Source organism: Pogona vitticeps, chromosome 4 (assembly GCF_051106095.1).
Source record: "Pogona vitticeps strain Pit_001003342236 chromosome 4, PviZW2.1, whole genome shotgun sequence".
Classification (NCBI taxonomy): Eukaryota; Metazoa; Chordata; class Lepidosauria; order Squamata; family Agamidae; genus Pogona; species Pogona vitticeps.
This window is the reverse complement of record NC_135786.1, coordinates 197,269,818-197,289,004: the sequence shown is the minus strand read 5'-3', so window position 1 is coordinate 197,289,004 and position 19,187 is coordinate 197,269,818. Positions and strand designations below refer to the sequence as shown.

The window sequence follows — 19,187 nt, the reverse complement described above, 5'->3', positions numbered from 1 at the left end:
TTTAATCACTACACTACACTAGCTGAAATTGTGCAATTTTCCCTCCCTCCCTTTTTATTTAAAGTATCAGGGTAATGTATTTTTTTTAAAAAAAGCCCTCTATGCCATTCTAATCATGTGGCTTGAAATATTTTTTTAAAAAAACTACTAAATGTAACCATGCATTTAAAATTTAAAACTGGAATCAATTATACATTATAAAAGGCACTCTAGAATGAAGTAGCTTTTCTAAGTACTGTATATTGATGTATTCTTCTTCCTTCATTATTTTAACCTATATATTTAGTTCCAGTGCTGTTATTGTAAAATAGCTCAAAAGGTTAGCTGTTCTTCCTTGTTTGCCTTCAATTCTGAATTGCTTCTATCTGCTTACTTTCATCTACTATAACCCCAATAATCCAATGAGTTTTTGTTAGTTTGTTTACAAGAAGTATATGTGCATTAGTATCAGTTGAGTGTTCAAAGGTTATTTTATATTATGTACTTTTTTTAAAATCTCTGTTAAATTCCTACTTTAGAAATGCATTGTTAAAGTGTCCCAACTGTTTCATAAACATTCATGCTGTTCAAGTGAATTAATTAATGTACTATATTTTATAGTATTTCTATAGCTGCCTATGGAGGAGGAGCGAAAGCCAGGGTAGCAGTTTTCTAAAATAAATAAGAGATTTGCCTTGTACTCCCAGAATTTTTGACACAATAAACACAACTTCAGCTAACCTGCTTTGATCAATTTTTGTATTCATCTCTAGTGGAGAGGTAGCAGTCACTTCAAAGCTACCTAACTCTTCAGTGTGTGAGTTTCATAGTATAATGCCATAGTCTTCATGTGCAGAGTTCCCATCTTCAGCAAGCAGAATGCAGCTGCTGCAGAGGCGCATAGCTGAGAACCTTTGATGAGGAGGGGCTGCATGAGATGTGAGATGTGTTACTGCCTGGAAGTTGAAAAAAGTAATATTTCTCATCTCTGGTGTCAATCCCTTGGACAGAAAATATTAAATGTGCTAGAAAGATACAGGGAAAGTTACCTTTTTTGGGAGAAATCTGGGATTTGTACTTAAGAAATAAAGTCTTAGAGCCTGGTTACACTAGGAAGGGAAATGTGCTTGAATCAAGTTGCACATTTTTGAAATAATTTTTAACAAGGTGACTACGTGATGGATGTGGAAGTGTGGAGTGTTTTGACAGGGAATCATGTAATTTTGGTCGGAAGTGAGGTAAAATACTCTTCTACCAGAAAGTCATTTAACTCAGATGCCAAATCAAATTTATTTTGAATCATTTTGGCATACATGAATGTTGGTGTAACTTGTGTCTTCTCCCGCCCCTGTGTGTATGTTTGTGCGTGAAGCCTGTGCTGCAGGGTCAGAAGACCAAGCAGTCATAAGATCGAATCCACACAACAGAGTGAGCTCCCGTTGCTTGTCCCAGCTCCCGCCAACCTAGTGGTTCGAAAGCATGCAAATGCAAGTAGATAAATAGGGACCACCTCGGTGGGAAGGTAACAGCATTCCGTGTCTAAGTCGCACTGGCCATGTGACCATGGAAGATTGTCTTCAGACAAAACGCTGACTCTATGGCTTGGAAACGGGGATGAGCACCGCCCCCTAGAGTCGAACACGACTGGACAAAAATTGTCAAGGGGAACCTTTACCTTTACGTTTTACCTGTTTCACAAGCCGTGCTTCCCTCTGTGTGTGTCTAGTCTGTCTGTTTGCCTCTCTCTGGTGAGGAGCCTCAGTCCCATCCCCGAGCTATTTGATCATCTGGTCCTTGGCTCTCATAATTCCACCACCCCAAAATCTGAAACAGATCTCCTGTGGCGCTGTTGAGTTGTGGTCACCGGCATGATCAAAGGAAGAAGAAGGGGCTGCATTGCAAAGATGTATGCAAGAAAAGCTGTCCATGATGCCACAACTTCTGCTGCTGCACCTAGTAAAGGAGAGTCACAGTGTCTGCTTCTCCCTCCACCCATCTTGCCCCACCAGCTGCATCCATATTAGCTCTCGTATCCTTCTTGTTTCAATGGCTGTTGGGGTTCCTCTTGAAAAAAACAGGAAACAAGCCTGGTACTGGTGGTTTGGTAACTGCCAATTAATAAATCACGGTAAGCAGAGTGAACTCCCAGGGTTCAGTGGCTGTGGCCAGCACAACCATTGAAAGGCACTATCTGCATGACCTGTTAAACAGATGAGTGAGAGACCCCTGAAATCGAGTGAGAGGCAGAGATATGTGGGTATCAAGTGGGGTTTGTGATGTGTCTACCAATCTCCACGCCACAGGCTATGGGGAGCTGGAGAAAATCTGTTTTCATTCATTGTGGATTCTTGGTTCATTTGTTGACTACAGTTCTTGTAGATGGGCTAGGGGTGGTGCCTGTTTAATAATATTATTGTGGCAGGGAAAATCCTCCTGTCTTTTAACAGAGGATGGGAAAGAACAAAAGCCAAGGAAGGAGAATTTTAATAGAAATAATCTTTCCTTCTTTGCTTAACTGGATTTTCATTCCTTTTTTTTTCTCCCCCATTTTGACCTTTTCTTTACAAATCTGTAGCAGAAACTTAAAATACTAGCTAATGTAGGCTGTTCTCCTTATCTATGCTTTTGCTGGGAGCCAACTCCAAAGAACTGAATGGCTCTTTTTGAGTGATATTCTTCCTTTGGGAGCCTAGAAGATGCTGGGCTTTGTTGAGGGGAAGCAGGCAGGTGCAAGACAAAAGCCTCAACTGCAATGATTAAACAAAATGTAGCCCCTTCGGCCAATATGCAGCAGAACTTTAAAATAGATTAAAAGGTTTCCCAAGAGGATGCATACACCAGTGTAAATATTTTGTGACTATCACATGACTTTAACCTGATTTCAAAAACCCTGATCTAGCTATTGATTCATTTTCATAGTGTAGCCATACTTTAATTTGCAAACTATGGAACAGCAATGTGATCACTCTGTTGCCCATTAATAGACAATTCTCCTGGTATGTAAGCGTTCAGCTTACCTAAGCATACAAATAAACCTGTAGGTTAAGAGATGGACACCCAAGCATTTTATTTCAGGGGAGGCAACTTTGAACCATTTTCTCAAAGGTGACATAGTTTGTCTGCTGGAGGAGATTGATATTCTGAAATGGTGGATTTGGGACTGTATGCCCATCCAATGCTTACAAAGCTGCTTTTGCCCTGGAGAGTTATTTGCAGCAAGAGATCTCGAACTGTTGATCTCTATAGTGAAGCCAACTTAAATAGATTTTAAGCCTGTACAGTGGTGCCTCAAATTACGACGTTTATTTGTTCTAGCGAAATTGCTGTAAAATGAAAACATCGTAATGTGAAAAGAAAAAACCCATTGAAACGCATTAAAACCCATTTAATGCGTTCCAAAGGGCTGTAAACCTACCGTCCAGGGAAGATCCTCCATAGGGCGGCCATATTCGCTGCCTGTGCAGCGAGGATTCCATCCCAGAAAACAGCGAGGGGGCATTTTGTTTACCCGGTGGCCATTTTGAAACTGCCGATCAGCTGTTGGAAAATCATCGTTTTGTGAAGAATCGGTTCCCAAAGCAGGGAACCGATCATTGCAAAGTGAAATTCCCGCATAGGAAACATTGTTTTGTGATCGCAAAAGCGATCGCAAAAAGTTCATCGTAATGCGGTTTCGTCGTTAAACGGGGCAATTGTAAAGCGAGGCACCACTGTATAGTAGAGGGGTTAGAAAGCTGGATCAGGACTGTGGAGACTTGGGTTCAAATGCCCTTAGCCATAAAGCTCACTATGTGACCTTGAGCTGATTAACTGTCTAAAAAAAGCCGATTTCGTTTTTCTTTTTGCCAGGTTCCATGAGTCTCTTTTTGTCATTAGCATTTATGGGCAACCTTGCTTTGTGCTGTTATTGTGTTTGTGTTGTTGTAAGCCGCCTAGAGTAATCTTAATTGATTAGATAGGCGGAATATTAAATAAATAAATAAATAAATAAATAAATAAATAAATAAATAAATAAATAAATAAATAAATAAATAAATAAATAAAAAATTGATTTAGACATAAGTAGAAGAATCTGGGCGAGAGTGGGCTTGCTTCAGTTCTGGCTGTGAATAAGGTGCTCTGGCAAAACCATGTGCTCAGTAATGGGCCTTAACAGGGTGTCCCCCACCTCCTTTGTTCCCAAAACTGGCTTAAAGAGACACTGAATCTGCACCTCCCCCCACTTGCTGAGGAGTGGGGTCATTCTGGATCTAATCCTGGTTTTACTTGCACATAATAAATAATTAGTGTTTGTCATGGTGTATTGATTGTTCTGTCAATTACCCAACCAATAGCTGGTTTTGTTGTAGTAATCCCAATTTTGCTCTGCCTTGCTCTATAACCAGTCTTCGCCTTGTAAAGCACTTGCCTTTTATTTTTGCCCAAATCATCGTCCTTTATCAGATCGTCCTTTATCAAATCGTCTTGCAGAAATAGCTGAATTTACCCCAATCTAGGTTGAAAACTAAAAGTAAAGGAATTTTACCAGTGTGGGGGAGTATCACTATAATTTTACGATATTTTTCCATTGTAATTAATGGGACTCGACTACTGCAGCAGATGCATAATAAAAAGATATTCTATCTGACAGTCGTTGACTTGACTCTGCAGGGTGCAAGCAGTACTACAAAACTGGTTTGAAAATAGTAATCTCAGATAGTTGCAAATGGTTCTCAGGGAGGAAACTGAAAAAGACGTTCTTTTTTATGTGTCCTTTTTTCTTTCATTTTAGAATGACAGTATGGTATAGTGTTAATAAGGATCTCTACTTGACACGTTTTTTAAAAATTGCAAATAACAATGCACAAAATAGCTTCGTGCCTCTTGCATAATAAATATTTGCCATTACATACTGAATTTTCTTTCTTCTTTGAAGACTTTATGTCCTTTCCTGAATACTGCAAAATGAAATAATTAAGATTTTCCTATTTTAAAATGTATAGTGCTTGAATTGGCATGCTGCAGTCAAACAATTGTCCTGCAGACAAATTTGTAAATAATACAGTACAGGGAAAGGAGGAGCTTATTACCATATCATTAAAACATTTTTATCCCCAGAGCAAAACCCATTTTTCATCACTTACTAGAACTGTCTTGCCTTATAATTAGATGTATATGAAATTGACAAAGGAACAACATTTGACTGTAATTCTGGGTCTGTTGCTCATTTTGCTATAAGAACACAATCAGAATATTCATATTGTTTCTTTTCATACCAGCTATGCATTTAGAGCCTTGTTATTGCTTGTAATTATTTCAGTATTGTTCTCAATCAATAATTTATTGGGGGATTCATAACGTTAACATGTACTGTATGTTTTTCATGCCAAAGTGCACTTGGTTTAAATGTTGTGGGTCTTAAGGTTACCGTTTATTTATTAATTTACTTTCTTTGTATACTAGCTGGTTAACAATTTCTTCTGGGCAGTTAGCTGAAAATATTCAAATCCATAAAAACAATCAGCAAAAATCCTTGGAAAATATCAGCAAGAATGAGATGAAAATCAACTGAATAAAATAAAATATTGTAATAAAGAGTAATACAATCTTAGAAAACTCTTAAAATCAACAATAATCTATCTAGAACTTTGATCTATACTGTTGCCCCAACTTTTCAGGCAGAGGAATTTGGTAACAGAAAAGTGGGTTTAACTTAAAAAAGAAACTCAAAATGACTCTTTGCAATTTCTAGTGGCCAAAAAATTGTATTTTTTAAATGGGAGTATGGGGAACCCCAAGGATGCTGGGGGCCCTCAAAACATGGCAGGTTTCCCACATGTGTCCTGAAGGGCACAAGAAGATTTGTTTTCCGTTTTTTAAAAATTTTGGAGGAGCATGGCAATGCTGGATGACACAAAAACATCCCTATAGGATTTGTGGGCTGTTTCTCTCTCTCTCTCTCTCTCTCTCTCTCTCTCTCTCTCTCTCTCTCTCTCTGATTTAAGAACTTGGTACCCATATGGTTGGAAATAAGGGGGTTCCAACCCCATCTCTTGATCCCTGGAAGATTAATACATGGTGAATGTGGGCTTGAATGACCAACTCTAACAAATGTTATGGCAACAAACTGGTATAAAGGCATGTATGTGGCTTTCATGTGGCAATAAATAAAGACCATCTGATTTGGAGGCAGAATTTGTTTTAAAGTGTTGGTTCAGAACTTCCAAACTGATTAACAAAAGATGAGGAAAATGTTATATTTCTTCATGAATGTTGTGAGGCTTTGATAACAACAGCTATGCTGCTATATATAAGCTCATACACACTCAAGTCTCTGTTAACCTATACTGTACTTGCTGTGGACCCTGTTAGATATAGGAATGTTGAAGAAAGGAGTTTAAAATGATTCCCTGTTAATGGTTCAAAATGAGTCACAGTTAAAAACATTATTGTTTGCTAAGAGGGTCCAAATGAGTGGACTCTGCATGATCAAACTAAATTAAAGACATTTGTCCAAATTAAAATAGAAACATGCATGAAGCATACAGTAAATGAACATGCAAGCTCCTGTAATAATAGTTTTATTATCTTCAGCTTGCAGGCCAGACTTTTAATTATGACCCTTTTTTATATCAAGGAAAGCCGTGTATTTGGGATTAAAAACCTATTTCTTTAACTACTCAAGTTAAAGGCTGTGGTTTGATACATTCCAGGCTACAACTTTTATAAAAACCAGAGAACACTGCTAATAACACTTTTCTAATTTAATGGTTCAGTGCACAGTCAGTAAAGATTTAAATAATTCAGAAAGAAAGCCCATTCTCTTCTTTTATTGGAAGTTTGAGTCAGGCAAATTCTTTGACATTTAATAGATTTTAACCCTTTTAATAACTTCTTATAATGAAATTTATTGGAGGTTGTTTTAAATAAAGGGTTATTATATTAGAGTGAATAGCAGTCAGTGGGTTTTTTTCATGATTAGTTTTGAGACCTTGGCCCTGTGTGACTCAGGTTATTAACACATCAAGTAGAAGAGAATGTTAATATTCACAAAATGAAGTGTGTACCAAGAAATGTTACGCTAGTACATTTATGTCATTACATGATCATACTCTGAAACTCTGCTGTTAACATTTGAGCATTTAATTGTTTTAAAGGAGCTTAAGGTCAGTTACAAACACTGATGTGGTGGAAGACAACTTAAGATGGCTTCTTTCACCAAACATTACCCAAGGTTAATAATAGAAAACAATAATGATCTGTGCATTTTGGTCTTATTTTATTAATCTAGAGTTTATTTTACTTACATTTTTCATAGTTGCTGACTGAATAATACATTAACATACGATAAATTTGATTCCAGCTCAAATTAGAGAAGAAAATATTTGCAGTTGGAAAACAAATCCCCATGTGTACTGTTGCTGAAAGTTTTTCCCTAGCAAACAATTTTAGTCATGAAATACATGGGTGTTTCTTCTACAAGGCTGTGTTTTGCATCTGTTGTGTCCTGTACACATTTAATCATCATACTCTGAACCAGTTTTACTCTTTGAATGATTCTGCTGTAATTACTCTCAATTTACAGTAAAGTAAAGGTAAAGGTTCCCCTTGACAATTTTGTTCAGTCGTGTCTGACTCTAGGGGGTGGTGCTCATCTCCATTTCCAACCCATAGCGCTAGTGTTTGTCTGAAGACAATCTTCCGTGGTCATGTGGGCAGTGCGACTAGACACAGAATGCCATTTACCTTCCCACCGAGGTGGTACCTATTTATCTACTCGCATTTTGCATTTTACATGCTTTCGAACTGCTAGGTTGGCGGGAGCTGGGACAAGCGATGGGGGCTCTCTCTGTTGCGTGGATTCGATCTTACGGTTGCAGGTCTTCTGGCCTTGCAGCACAGAGGCTTCTGCGGATTAACCCGCAGCGCCACCACATTTACAGTAACAAGCGGCCAAATTGTTGTTTCATCTCCAACCTCAGTCATTACTAATAAGAGTGAAATCCTGGAGATATTGTATGATCCAGGGATTTGAATCTTGCTGTGAAATTTCTCCATGTGAAGTTACCTCCCCTCAGCCCCAAGAAATCTTGCAGATTTTTTGGAAGTTACATAGCAATTTTCCCCAAGGAAGAAATACTAAACTGCACAGAACTATGATAATCTCTGCGCAAAATGGTATTTTTGTGGCTCTCCCTTCTATTACTGTAACATACATACTACATTCCATGGCAGTTGGAGTGGTTCCATGAAAACTGAGAAAGTTTGATGGCAGTGAAAATGAAATCCTGGAAAAATCCCTCTCATTGTATTCAAACCATTCTAGTTTGTAACTAGAAGTATAGCATGATGCCTAATCTAAATAAGAAATATCAAAGATAGTCTTTTCAGTAACTGCTCCCAGGCTTTGGAATACATTGCTCCAAGAAGCTAGGTTGATCCCCTCTCTCTTGTCCTTCCATCATCAAGCAAAGACTTTCTTTTCAGACAGTCTTTTAAGCAATAAGTGGGTGTCTAGAGGATACTGTATTCATTAAATATAGAGATTTTGATTTTTTTAAAAATATATTTTATAAATTTTTATTCTTGGTTTTAATATTGACTAATATTTAATTGTTTTTGATATAGCTTTAGTATAGTGTTTTGAACCTATTAGTATTGTATAGTTTTAATTGTTGTGAGCCAACTTTGGTCCCATTTGGAGAGAAAGACAGTGTATAAATAATATAAAGTAGTAAGTAAATAAACAACATCAACTTTGATGTATTTGAACATGCTGATAGTGTTAAAATGATAGTTAAACATGGTTCATACTTAACTAAGAATGTCCCTAATATAGCTCTTTCTTCTTCTTCAATAAATTTGGCCAACTGGAACTGTTTGAGTTGCTCAGTAGTATAGCATGCCTATTTCATCTTCAGACAGGACTGGGAACTGTCTGAACTAGCTTATTGCAGCCCTACGGTTTAATAACTCCAAAAATGCCTATTTGTTAACAGCACCTAGAAATTAAAGGCTCTGGCTTCTTTTATTGAGTCAACCCATCTCGTAGTCTTCCTCTTTTCCTGTTGCCTTCAGCTTCTCATAGCATTATTGTCTTATCCAGTGAGTCTTGTTTTCACATGATATGCCCAAAACATGATAGCCTCATTTCAGCTTGTTGTTTAGTCATTAAGTTGTGTCCAACTCTTCGTGACCCCATGGACCAGAGCATGCTGTCTTACACTGCTTTCTGGAGTTTGGTCAAATTCATGTTGGTAACTTCGATGACACTGTCCAACCATCTCATTCTCTGTCGTCCCCTTCTCCTCTCATCTTCACTCCTTCCTAACATAAGGGTCTTTTCCAGAGAGTCTTCTCTTCTCATGACATGACCAAAGTATTGATGCCTCAGCTTCAGAATCTATCCTTCCAGTGAGCACTCAGGGTTGATTTCCTTCAGAATGGATAGGTTTGTTCTCTTTGCAGTCCAGGGGACTTTCAAAAGTCTCCTCCAGCACCACAGTTCAAAAGCATCCATTCTTCGGCAGTCAGCCTTCTTTATGGTCCAGCTCTCACTTCCATACATAGCTACTAGAAAAACCATAACTTTGACTATGCGGACCTTTGTTGGCGAGGTAATGTCTGTGCTTTTTAAGATGCTGTCTAGGTTTGTCATCGCTTTCCTCCCAAGAAGCAGGTGTCTTTTAATTTCATGGCTGCTGTCCCCATTTGCAGTGATCATGGTGCCCAAGAAAGTAAAATCTGTCAATGCCTCCATATCTTCCCCTTCTGTTTGCCAGGAGGTGATGGGACCAGTGGCCATGATCTTAGTTTTTTGGATGTTGAGCTTCAGACCATTTTTTTTTGCGCTCTCCTCTTTCACCCTCATTGAGAGGTTCTTTAATTCCTCCTCACTTTCTGCCATCAGAGTGGTATCATCTACATATCTGAGGTTGTTAATAATTTTTCTGGCAATTTTAAGTTAAACAAGCAGGGAGACAATATACAGCCTTGTTTTTGCTCCGTTCCCAATTTTGAACCAATCAGTTGATTCATATCCAGTTCTAACTGTTGCTCCCTATCAGGAGATAGATCAGGTGGTCAGGCACTCCCATGTCTTTAAGAACTTGCCATAGTTTATTGTGCTCCACACCGTCAAAGGCTTTTGCGTAGTCAATGAAGAGGAAATAGATGTTTTTCTGGAACTCTCTGGCTTTCTCCATAATCCAGTGTATGTTAGCAATTTGGTCTCTAGTTCCTCTGCCCATTTAAAATCCAGTTTGTACTTCTGGGAGTTCTCAGCCCACATACTGCTGAAGCCTACTTTGTTAGATTTGGAGCATAACCTTGCTAGTGTGTGAAATGATCACCCGCCCGAGTCAGGAGGTGAGGCTGAGGAGCCTGACGCCGAGAGAGGCCCGGAAGGAGAAGACACGAAACCGGGCCTTCTCGGCGGTGGCTCCTCGCCTCTGGAACAATCTCCCTCTGGCGATTCGCGCAGCCCCCACGCTGGGCACCTTTAAAACCCAATTAAAAACATGGCTGTTTATTCAGGCCTTCCCTCCAGCCAACTCTTGATTTTTTCTTACTTTTCCTTTTTATTTTTACTGCTGTTCTTGTTTGATTATTATGTATTTGTCTATGTTTTATTATTTGATTTTATATTTGGAAGCCGCCTAGAGTGGTCCGGTGGGCCAGATAGGCGGGGTATAAATTAAATAAATAAATAAATAAATGAGCGCAATTGTACGGTAGTTGGAGTATGGTAGTTGAGTTTTCCAAACTTGCTGGCATATTGAATGTAGCACCTGAACAGCGTCATCTTTTAAGATTTTAAATAGTTCAACTGGAATGCCATCATCTCCACTGGCCTTGTTGTTAGCCATGCTTTCTAAGGCACACTTGACTTCACTCTCCAAGATGTCTGGCTCAGGGTCAGCAACCACACTATCTGGGTTGTCAGGGACATCCAGATCTTTCTGGTATAATTCATCTGTGTATTCTTGCCACCTCTTCTTGATGTCTTCTGCTTCAGTTAGGTCCCTACCATTTTTGTCCTTTATCATGTCTATCTTCACACAAAATATTCCTTTAATATCTCCAATTTTCTTGAACAGATCTCTGGTTTTCCCCATTCTATTATTTTCCTATATTTCTTTGCACTGTTCATTTAAGAAGGCCTTCTGGTATCTCCTTGCTATTCTTTGTAAGTCAGCATTTAATTTTCTGTAACTTTCCCCATCTCCCTTGGATTTTCTTTCCCTTCTTTTTTGTGCTATCTGTAAGGCCTTGTTGGACAGCCACTTTGCTTTCTTGCATTTCCTTTTCTTTGGGATGGTTCTTGTTGCTGCCTCCTGTACAATATTACGAGCCTCCTTCCATAGTTCTTCAGGCACTCTGTCCACCAAATCTAGTTCCTTAAATCTGTTCTTCACTTGCACTGTGTATTAATAGGGGATTTGGTTTAGATTATACCTGACTAACCCAGTGGTTTTCCCTCCTTTCTTCAGTTATATTCATTTCAGCTATATTTGCTTTAAACGTGTTATGCTATTTGGACAGCAGTGGATGTAAACAGTACTGAGCTAAATATGCAAATAGTTTTCCTCCAAATGAGACAACTCATACTTCCTTCCTCTGTACTCCTTATCCATGTAGATTCCCTCATTCATCTCTTTGCTATATGTGATAATGTTCCATTGGCAGATATGCTAAATATGGTTAGCTTTTAAACCATCATTTAAGCCAGCTTTCAGCCCTCATTGTCATGTAAGGCTTTGGTTATCTATATTAGGAATGGGATTGTCAGGAGAGAAGAGGAACTCCCAGTCCCATTAATCACCCTGGGAGGTTCCCACCAAATTATGGTACTGGGAGTTTGTTAGTTTTTCCCCTAAAGTCCCATCCCTATTACATACATTACTCAGATTCTTCTATGACAGGAGGAAATCAGAGATGGTAGAATTTGTTTATAGATTGTTATTATCTCCTTTTAACACACTCAACTCTTGGTTTCACTTTCTGTGTCATCTTTGTATGAAAATGCTTTGTGATGTGTGTTGTTGGCGTACATCAAAAAGGTCCTGCAGATAAATATGATGGGGGGGGGGGAGATTGAGAGAGAGGTTTTACTGTAGTATATAAATTCAAGTCACCATTTTAATTCCAGACATGTATTTTAGTACCCTTGAGGAGAAGATCCTCCAGTGGTCAGGGTCAAATGGTAAAAGGCAGGGCTAAATGAAAGTGCTTCAGAGATGCCTTGCTTCTCCCTGTTTTTGCTGCATCTGGCATGTTTCCAGGCCTTTCCTGTTAACACCACTGAAAGCAGCAGCTGGTGACTAACGTTAGCAAATAAGGCCTCAGGGCTACCCATATTCAAGTTCTTTATTCACCAACTGCTATTCAGTGAAACAGCTGGATCACAAGCGATACAGCCAAGAAGTAGTTAGAGTTTTATGTGTACAACTGTTCAGATATAGATTGTCTGCTAGAGGCAGAGATAATGATAGCTTTCAAAGCTAATATGTTTGACTAGGATGAAGCTGGTGTTCAAAAGGAGAGAGTAAAGAGCCAGCAACAGTCTTGAAATGTCCCCCCTCCCCGCCAAGATTCAAATCTAAGCCATCAGTTGACAGCATGCATTGATCTTTCTCTGTCTATCCTGCCTCCACCCCACCTTGGGTATCGATTATATAGGTGGTGTAAATTTTATTATGCAAAGCTGCAGAAAGTGATCATCCATATGGTAATATTCCTTTTCCGTTTAAAAAAAATAGATCAATTGATAAAGAAATACATATTCCTGGTCTTCTGTATACAGTGACTGACTTCAGCATCAAAAGCCACATTGCTCACTTGGAAGCCAACCAAAAAGGGACAAAAAGATGTACAAAAGCATTAAAATGTGCATACTTGCAAGAATACTGTTTCTGTCTTTATCTCTTTAACTTCTGCCACTTCCCCCACAAAGTATGGGAGGAGGAAAAGGAAAAAGGAGTAAGCTGGTTTGCATATTGCTTCAAGATGCAATGGAGAAAAGGTGTTGTATGCAAAGCACTGGATCTCAGCAGGTGATCATGACCTATGAAATAAAATTGTAGCAAGCTTTGGGATCACATAATCTTGTTTCTTCTCATCTGTGTATGGAATGAGATGTCTGCAGATCTTCTAAATTATGAACTAACAGAGCTACTGATATCTTAATGAAAGCTTTCCAGTCTTTGTTTACAATACATAGGCATGGAGAGATCATTCTTTTTTTTTAATGAGCGATTATTATCATTTCAGCAAAAGTTTAGAAACATTGTGAATGAAAGAGTGAGAATGCAGTGTAAATTAAATAACCATGTTATATTGCACTATGAGATCATCTAAGATTGAGCCTGGAAAATAATAGGTATGAGGATAATTTATACCAAGACCTACAATCTACATAGGGTGAGGTATGCATCATCAGTGTTCTGTTGTTGGTTATATTTGGAAGCAGGCATAATTCCACATGTGTTGGCATTTAAACTGCCTTTTAGCATTTAGGCTGCATATTCTAAGGTCAAGAACTTTAGAATGATATTATAGAATACAAATGTACCTTATATTTGAGAATCTCCTCTGCCAGTGAACTCACATTTCTTAACTTAGCAAAGTTCAGACTTTTGCTTGAATTAAAAAATATATATAACTGGAACTCATTAAGGATAAAAGAATTGACCCAAATATGACAGTGTAATAGTTTTTTTTAGTCCACAAGACATTCAGATTAATTTATGGTGCCTTCAGTAAATGAGCTATGTAGTCATGTAATCATTCCATCCATAGCTCGCTGCTGCTTCCATATGGAGAATTCAGTATCCCCACAGGCAGTTCTAGATGTATTGAAATTACAGATCCATTGACTGAAGAATTCTACAAGCCTGATTTAAAAACTAGGGACATGGTGGCGCTGCAGGTTAAATGAGAAGCCTCTGTGCTGCAGGGTCAGAAGACCAGCAGTCGTAAGATCGAATCCATGCGACGGAGCGAGCTTCCGTCGCTTGTCCCAGCTCCTGCCAACCTAGCAGTTCAAAAGCATGCAAATGCTAGTAGATAAATAGGTACCACCACAGTGGGAAGGTAACGGCATTCTGTGTCTAGTCACTCTGGCCATGTGACCATGGAAACTGTCTGGACAAACACTGGCTATATGGCTTGGAAATGGGGATGAGCACTGTGCCCTAGAGTCGGACACGACTGGACTAAATGTCAAGGGGAACCTGATTTAAAAACTACATTGATTTTAAATAGTAATAATTTTCAGATCTAATTATACAACCTTAGCTCACAATATTTTTGCTTCTGGATAATTTTTAAAGCATAGTACAGTATATGAAGGGGATGTTCCTCATTGAAGCTATTACGGTTTCCTTAAATATTGAGCTGCTAGACCCAATTGTTCTTAAATGATGCAACATTGTTTAAAGTAAAGCAAAAAAAAAAAATTCACAAATTCTCCCATGAGTCAGTTTCATGTTATTCACTGCATGGATTTTTAGACTACTTTTGAGGAAACATTACGCTGTCACCACTGGTATAATATGGCACAATTTTCCTTTTTTTAGATGCAAGAATTACGGAATACAGAAGGAGCTCAATATGGTTCTCACCCCCAGATAGCAGCTATGAGACCAAGGGTTCAGCCGGCAGATATGAGGCAGCCGGGAATGATGCCACATGGTCAGCTGACTACCATTAACCAGTCACAACTAAGTGCTCAGCTTGGTTTGAATATGGGTGGAAATAGTGTTCCCCACAACTCTCCATCTCCTCCTGGAAGCAAGTCAGCAACTCCTTCACCGTCTAGTTCTGTTCATGAAGATGAAGTGGATGATACTTCTAAGGTATGACTAAAACTATACCATCTTGCCAGCAAAACAAACAAACAAAAACCAGAAATGACCAAGTACTGTAAGCAGTTGGTACTCTAGTAGTATGCTACAGTTTATAAAATGGCTTATTTCGTATCTTGCATATATGAGGAAGGATATCAGAGCCCCTTTGTATCAGTAAAAATTGCCTTAAAATCATTTGTGAACAATGGCGCACTCTCAGGTGTTGCACAGATGTAATTGTGCACACATGCATTTGCACCTTGCATGCTTATGGTATTATATTGTCAGTCATCTCATATATTCTTTAATGTATGCAATTATGATGTCAACCTCAACCATGTGCATATTCCACTGACTTCAATCAGGGCCAAGCGAATGTCTGTCAGAATGGCATCCATTAACTTAATCAAGCTTTCAGCTGATATGGTATGTAAATCAACATAAAGCTGAAAATACAACTTTTTAAAGGTCTGCCCATTCTTTTCAAGCCGGAACATAAACATACAAAATAATTAGACATTTAAGAAAATGTATCACACTGTACTCTGGGTTACTTCTTCCTAAAAAGCTGACTATTCATTTAAGATACATTGCATAGCAATCACTTTTACTTGCATATTTTAAAACTTTGGACATTTTTAAATATTCATTTTTATAAGGGGAAATAATTTGTATATCACATGTATAAACTTAAATCATCTTAGTATTTTTTGCCCCATTGCCATTATTTTTTCACGTTGTTCCCATCTTAGGCCAGACACTGTGTGGTGTGGAGCTTCTTCTACTTTCCTTATGAATTTTCTTAGAAGTATTTTATTTTATCATGGATTATGCCCATTTTTTTACTGAGATATATTTCATGTCTTGCGATCATTTCCTTTCCTATAATTCTACAGGTTTGATTCTTTGGCTCAGATATTTACATTTTACAGAATATAAACATTTCCAGTGTGCATGTAATTTTATTTTCAAGGAAATTGAAATGGCTTTTGTACAGAAGACCATTAAAGTGATAAAACAATAAATACAAAAGTACCAAATCAAACTAAAAGACAAACAGAAACAACCAAAGCATACAAATAAATGCCATTAGCAAAAAAGAAAAAGAAAGAAATCCCACAGAAATAAAACAGTGAATGACTCCCGCTACAATAGCAGAATAGCAATAAACATTATAATCTGCTGATTCTAAAGTTTAAAAAAAACCCAAACTCTCAGCTTTTGTTTGAAGCCTGAAGGCGTTACTGGACAAGTTATTTCTGGAGCTTGGTTTTTAGTACATATAATGCCGGCTGGTGGATTTTCTTAGTTTTAGTCAAGAAGGTTATTTTTCCCAAGCTCTGGAAATTCCATAAGATTCTATTGAGAAAGCCCAGTTATAGTGGATAGTCTTTCTAATTTAGTCTTTGGGAGGGAGGACAAAATATGTGGATCAGAAGCTGAGTTGTTAAACCGGATGCCTAGGAAATAAGAGTTCATCTCAGTGCTGAAACATCAATAAATAAATAAATAATAATAATAATAATAATAATAATAATAATAATAATAATAATAATAATAATAATAATAATAATAATAATAATTTATTGTCATTGTAAGTATATACACATACAACGAAATATTGCTGATCTCTTATTACTCAGGAGATCGTAGCCTCATCAATGACTCCCCACAAGTAACTAACTTTCTAGTAATAAGTAATAAGCTAAAATTGTTACAACTTAGTGCAGCCAAGAATATTTCAGAGTAGTTTAAGGAAAATGAAAGGCCTGGCCATATCACTAAACATGGTAGGAAAATTTCATGTACCATTTGCTGTTGTGCTTCAGGGAACAAAATGTCTTGGATCTGCCCCAAGCATTGCTCATTGACACATATTAAGAATGCTTCTCTATGTTATATTATTTTAGGAACATCTGATGTTTGGATTAGAAAATAAATAGATTGCTGTTGGTCTCAGTGAAGCATGTGAGAAAGGACTTTTCAGTAATTATGTCTTCCTTTTGAAATCCCCTGGTCAAGGAAGCTATGTCTGGACTCCATCTTCTGGCAAACGTGCATGAAGTAAAAACCCAAGCTCCTTTGATATATACAGATTTAAGTCATTTTGTTTCGTTTAGTTGTGTCCGACTCTTCGTGACCCCATGGACCAGAGCACGCCAGGCCCTCCTATCTTCCACTGCCTCCCGGAGTTGGGTCAGATTCATGTTGGTTGCTTCGCTGACACTGTCCAACCATCTCATCCTCTGTCGTCCCCTTCTCCTCTTGCCTTCACACTTTCCTAACATTAAGGTCTTTTCCAGGGAGTCCTCTCTTCTCATGAGATGGCCAAAGTATTGGAGCCTCAGCTTCAGGATCTGTCCTTCCAGTGAGCACTCAGGGTTGATTTCCTTTAGAATTGATAGGTTTGTTCTCCTTGCAGTCCAGGGACTCTCAAGAGCCTCCTCCAGCATTACTTTTGATAATGTGGAGAATGAAGCAGTGAAGTAATAAGTGAGAGTCACTGAGTCTAAATATAAACAAATACAGTCTTTTTGAGCATGTAGAAGTGATGAACACTCTCCTGGTTTCTGCTACAACCTCTGATTCCAGGCACAATTCCAGGAATCCCCCCCCCCCCGGGAATTACATTTAATCTATGTAAATAAGTAAGGCAGTACCATATTTCTTCTTGATCTCCCATTCTCTCGTCACAAGATTATTTGATCCTTACCACCCCAGTTTTGTCCAAATTAAGTTTTAATTGCCTTCATACATTGAAATCTCCAGCCAGATACTGAGAAGCAGAAAGAGTGTAGAAGGAACTTCAGAACAAGAGCTGGGTTCCCTGGTAATAGTGGTAATAATGAAATTAAAATATCCACATAATCTTGTCTAGCAAACTATTATATCTTGAACAGAAGGAGAATGAAAGAGAGCATTTGAAAAAAATCCCCAAGTAAATGATGAACATTCACATGAGATTAGGGGTGAACAACAGGGGTGTGGACAGAAATATCTTTTGTACAACCAAGACCAAGTTTGCTTGAAAGTGACTGAAGAGATTTGGCCTCAGGCTTGTGCAGGTGTTTTGTGTTTCCCAACGAAGGAAAAGAGAACTGTAAATGGGGACTTGGGATGGGAGTGCACCATGCAGTAGACATAGAATGAGTACATATATACATACGTACTTCCCACAAGTAACTAAGTAATAAGCTTAAATTGTTGCAACTTAGTGCAGCCAAGAATATTTCAGAGTACAGTGGTGCCCCGCATAGCGCCGTTAATCCATTCCAGGATTAACGTCGCTATCCGAAACATCGCTATACGGAAAGGAAAACCCCATAGGAACGCATTAAACTCCGTTTAATGCGTTTCTATGGGGGTAAAACTCACCGGTAAGCGAAGATTCCCCATCCGGCCACCATTTTCGCCGCCTTTGGGCAGTTCACAACATGACGAAACAACAAATAATACTTGAAATAAATTCACAATGTAATAACAATACAAAAATCAAATTAAACGTATCAATTAATTTAAACTAAAAAAGACAACATGAAAACAGTTAATAAAGACAAGGTGGCAAAACAGATAACATAAGCATTGACCACACCTCTGCACTCTGACGAGGTAGTATCTGGGAAAGCCTGTCTTAACAGCTGAGTTTTCAAAGATCTCTTGAAAATTCCCAATGAAAGGGCCAGGTGTATTTTGGGAGATTATTCCACATATGGGGAGCAACCACTGAGAAGGCCCAGTTTCTGATCTTCTCTTTCCTAGCCTCTCTCATGGTCAGTGCTCTCAACCACCCAGTCTGGGAAGATTGACTAGGCTGGGTTTTTTTCCTAATTCTTTCCCATTTTTGACATTTCATCTTGGTACAGAATCTCTCTGGGACCCCACAACACCTGAGTGATTTCCTGGACCAGCTGTAGGAAGTAGTGCTTAACAGTTTCCCCTGCTTTTTACCAATTTTCCACAAAAGATCAAGTTTGACAAAACTAAACTGCTTATGCTTTAAGAATAATCCATGGCGGTATTTTTGTATCTTTTTGGTTTTCTTGTCAATTTCAAGGTCTTACAATCCTTAGTTAGTTTCAACTGCACAAAACAATAAAAGACAAATAAAGAGGAGGATCGGATAAAGTATGTGTTGAGAGTTGGACTAAATGTTTCCTTTCATGTACTCAGTTAGTAGCTTAACTTGCCTAAGTGTGCCTAATGTCTAGCCGAAATCAGAGTGCTGCAGACGTTCTAGGAAGTAAAGGCACTCACAGCATGAAGGAAAAATGGCTCTGAAATTAAATGGCAGCAGCAGGGCATTTTAAAAAAATTAAAGGAAGTAGGAAACAGACCAAAACTCACACAAGAGAGTCAATCATCCATCCACATTCACACACA

The 19,187-nt window shown here is 38.3% G+C and overlaps 1 protein-coding gene across 5 annotated transcripts in view; it reads left to right on the top strand.

The window, feature by feature from the left end:
• The window catches only part of TOX (thymocyte selection associated high mobility group box), a 249,230-nt gene that overhangs the window by 169,844 nt on the left and 60,199 nt on the right, over nucleotides 1-19,187 (top strand). For 4 of the 5 annotated variants that reach the window (XM_020811519.3, XM_072998958.2, XM_078393765.1 and 1 more), the window contains exon 4: nucleotides 14,538-14,816. The exons of the other annotated variant lie outside the window; for it this stretch is intronic. In XM_020811519.3, coding sequence (XP_020667178.3) covers nucleotides 14,538-14,816 — 279 coding nt within the window. The remainder of the gene's footprint in view (nucleotides 1-14,537; nucleotides 14,817-19,187) is intronic. 5 annotated transcript variants of the gene reach the window in all.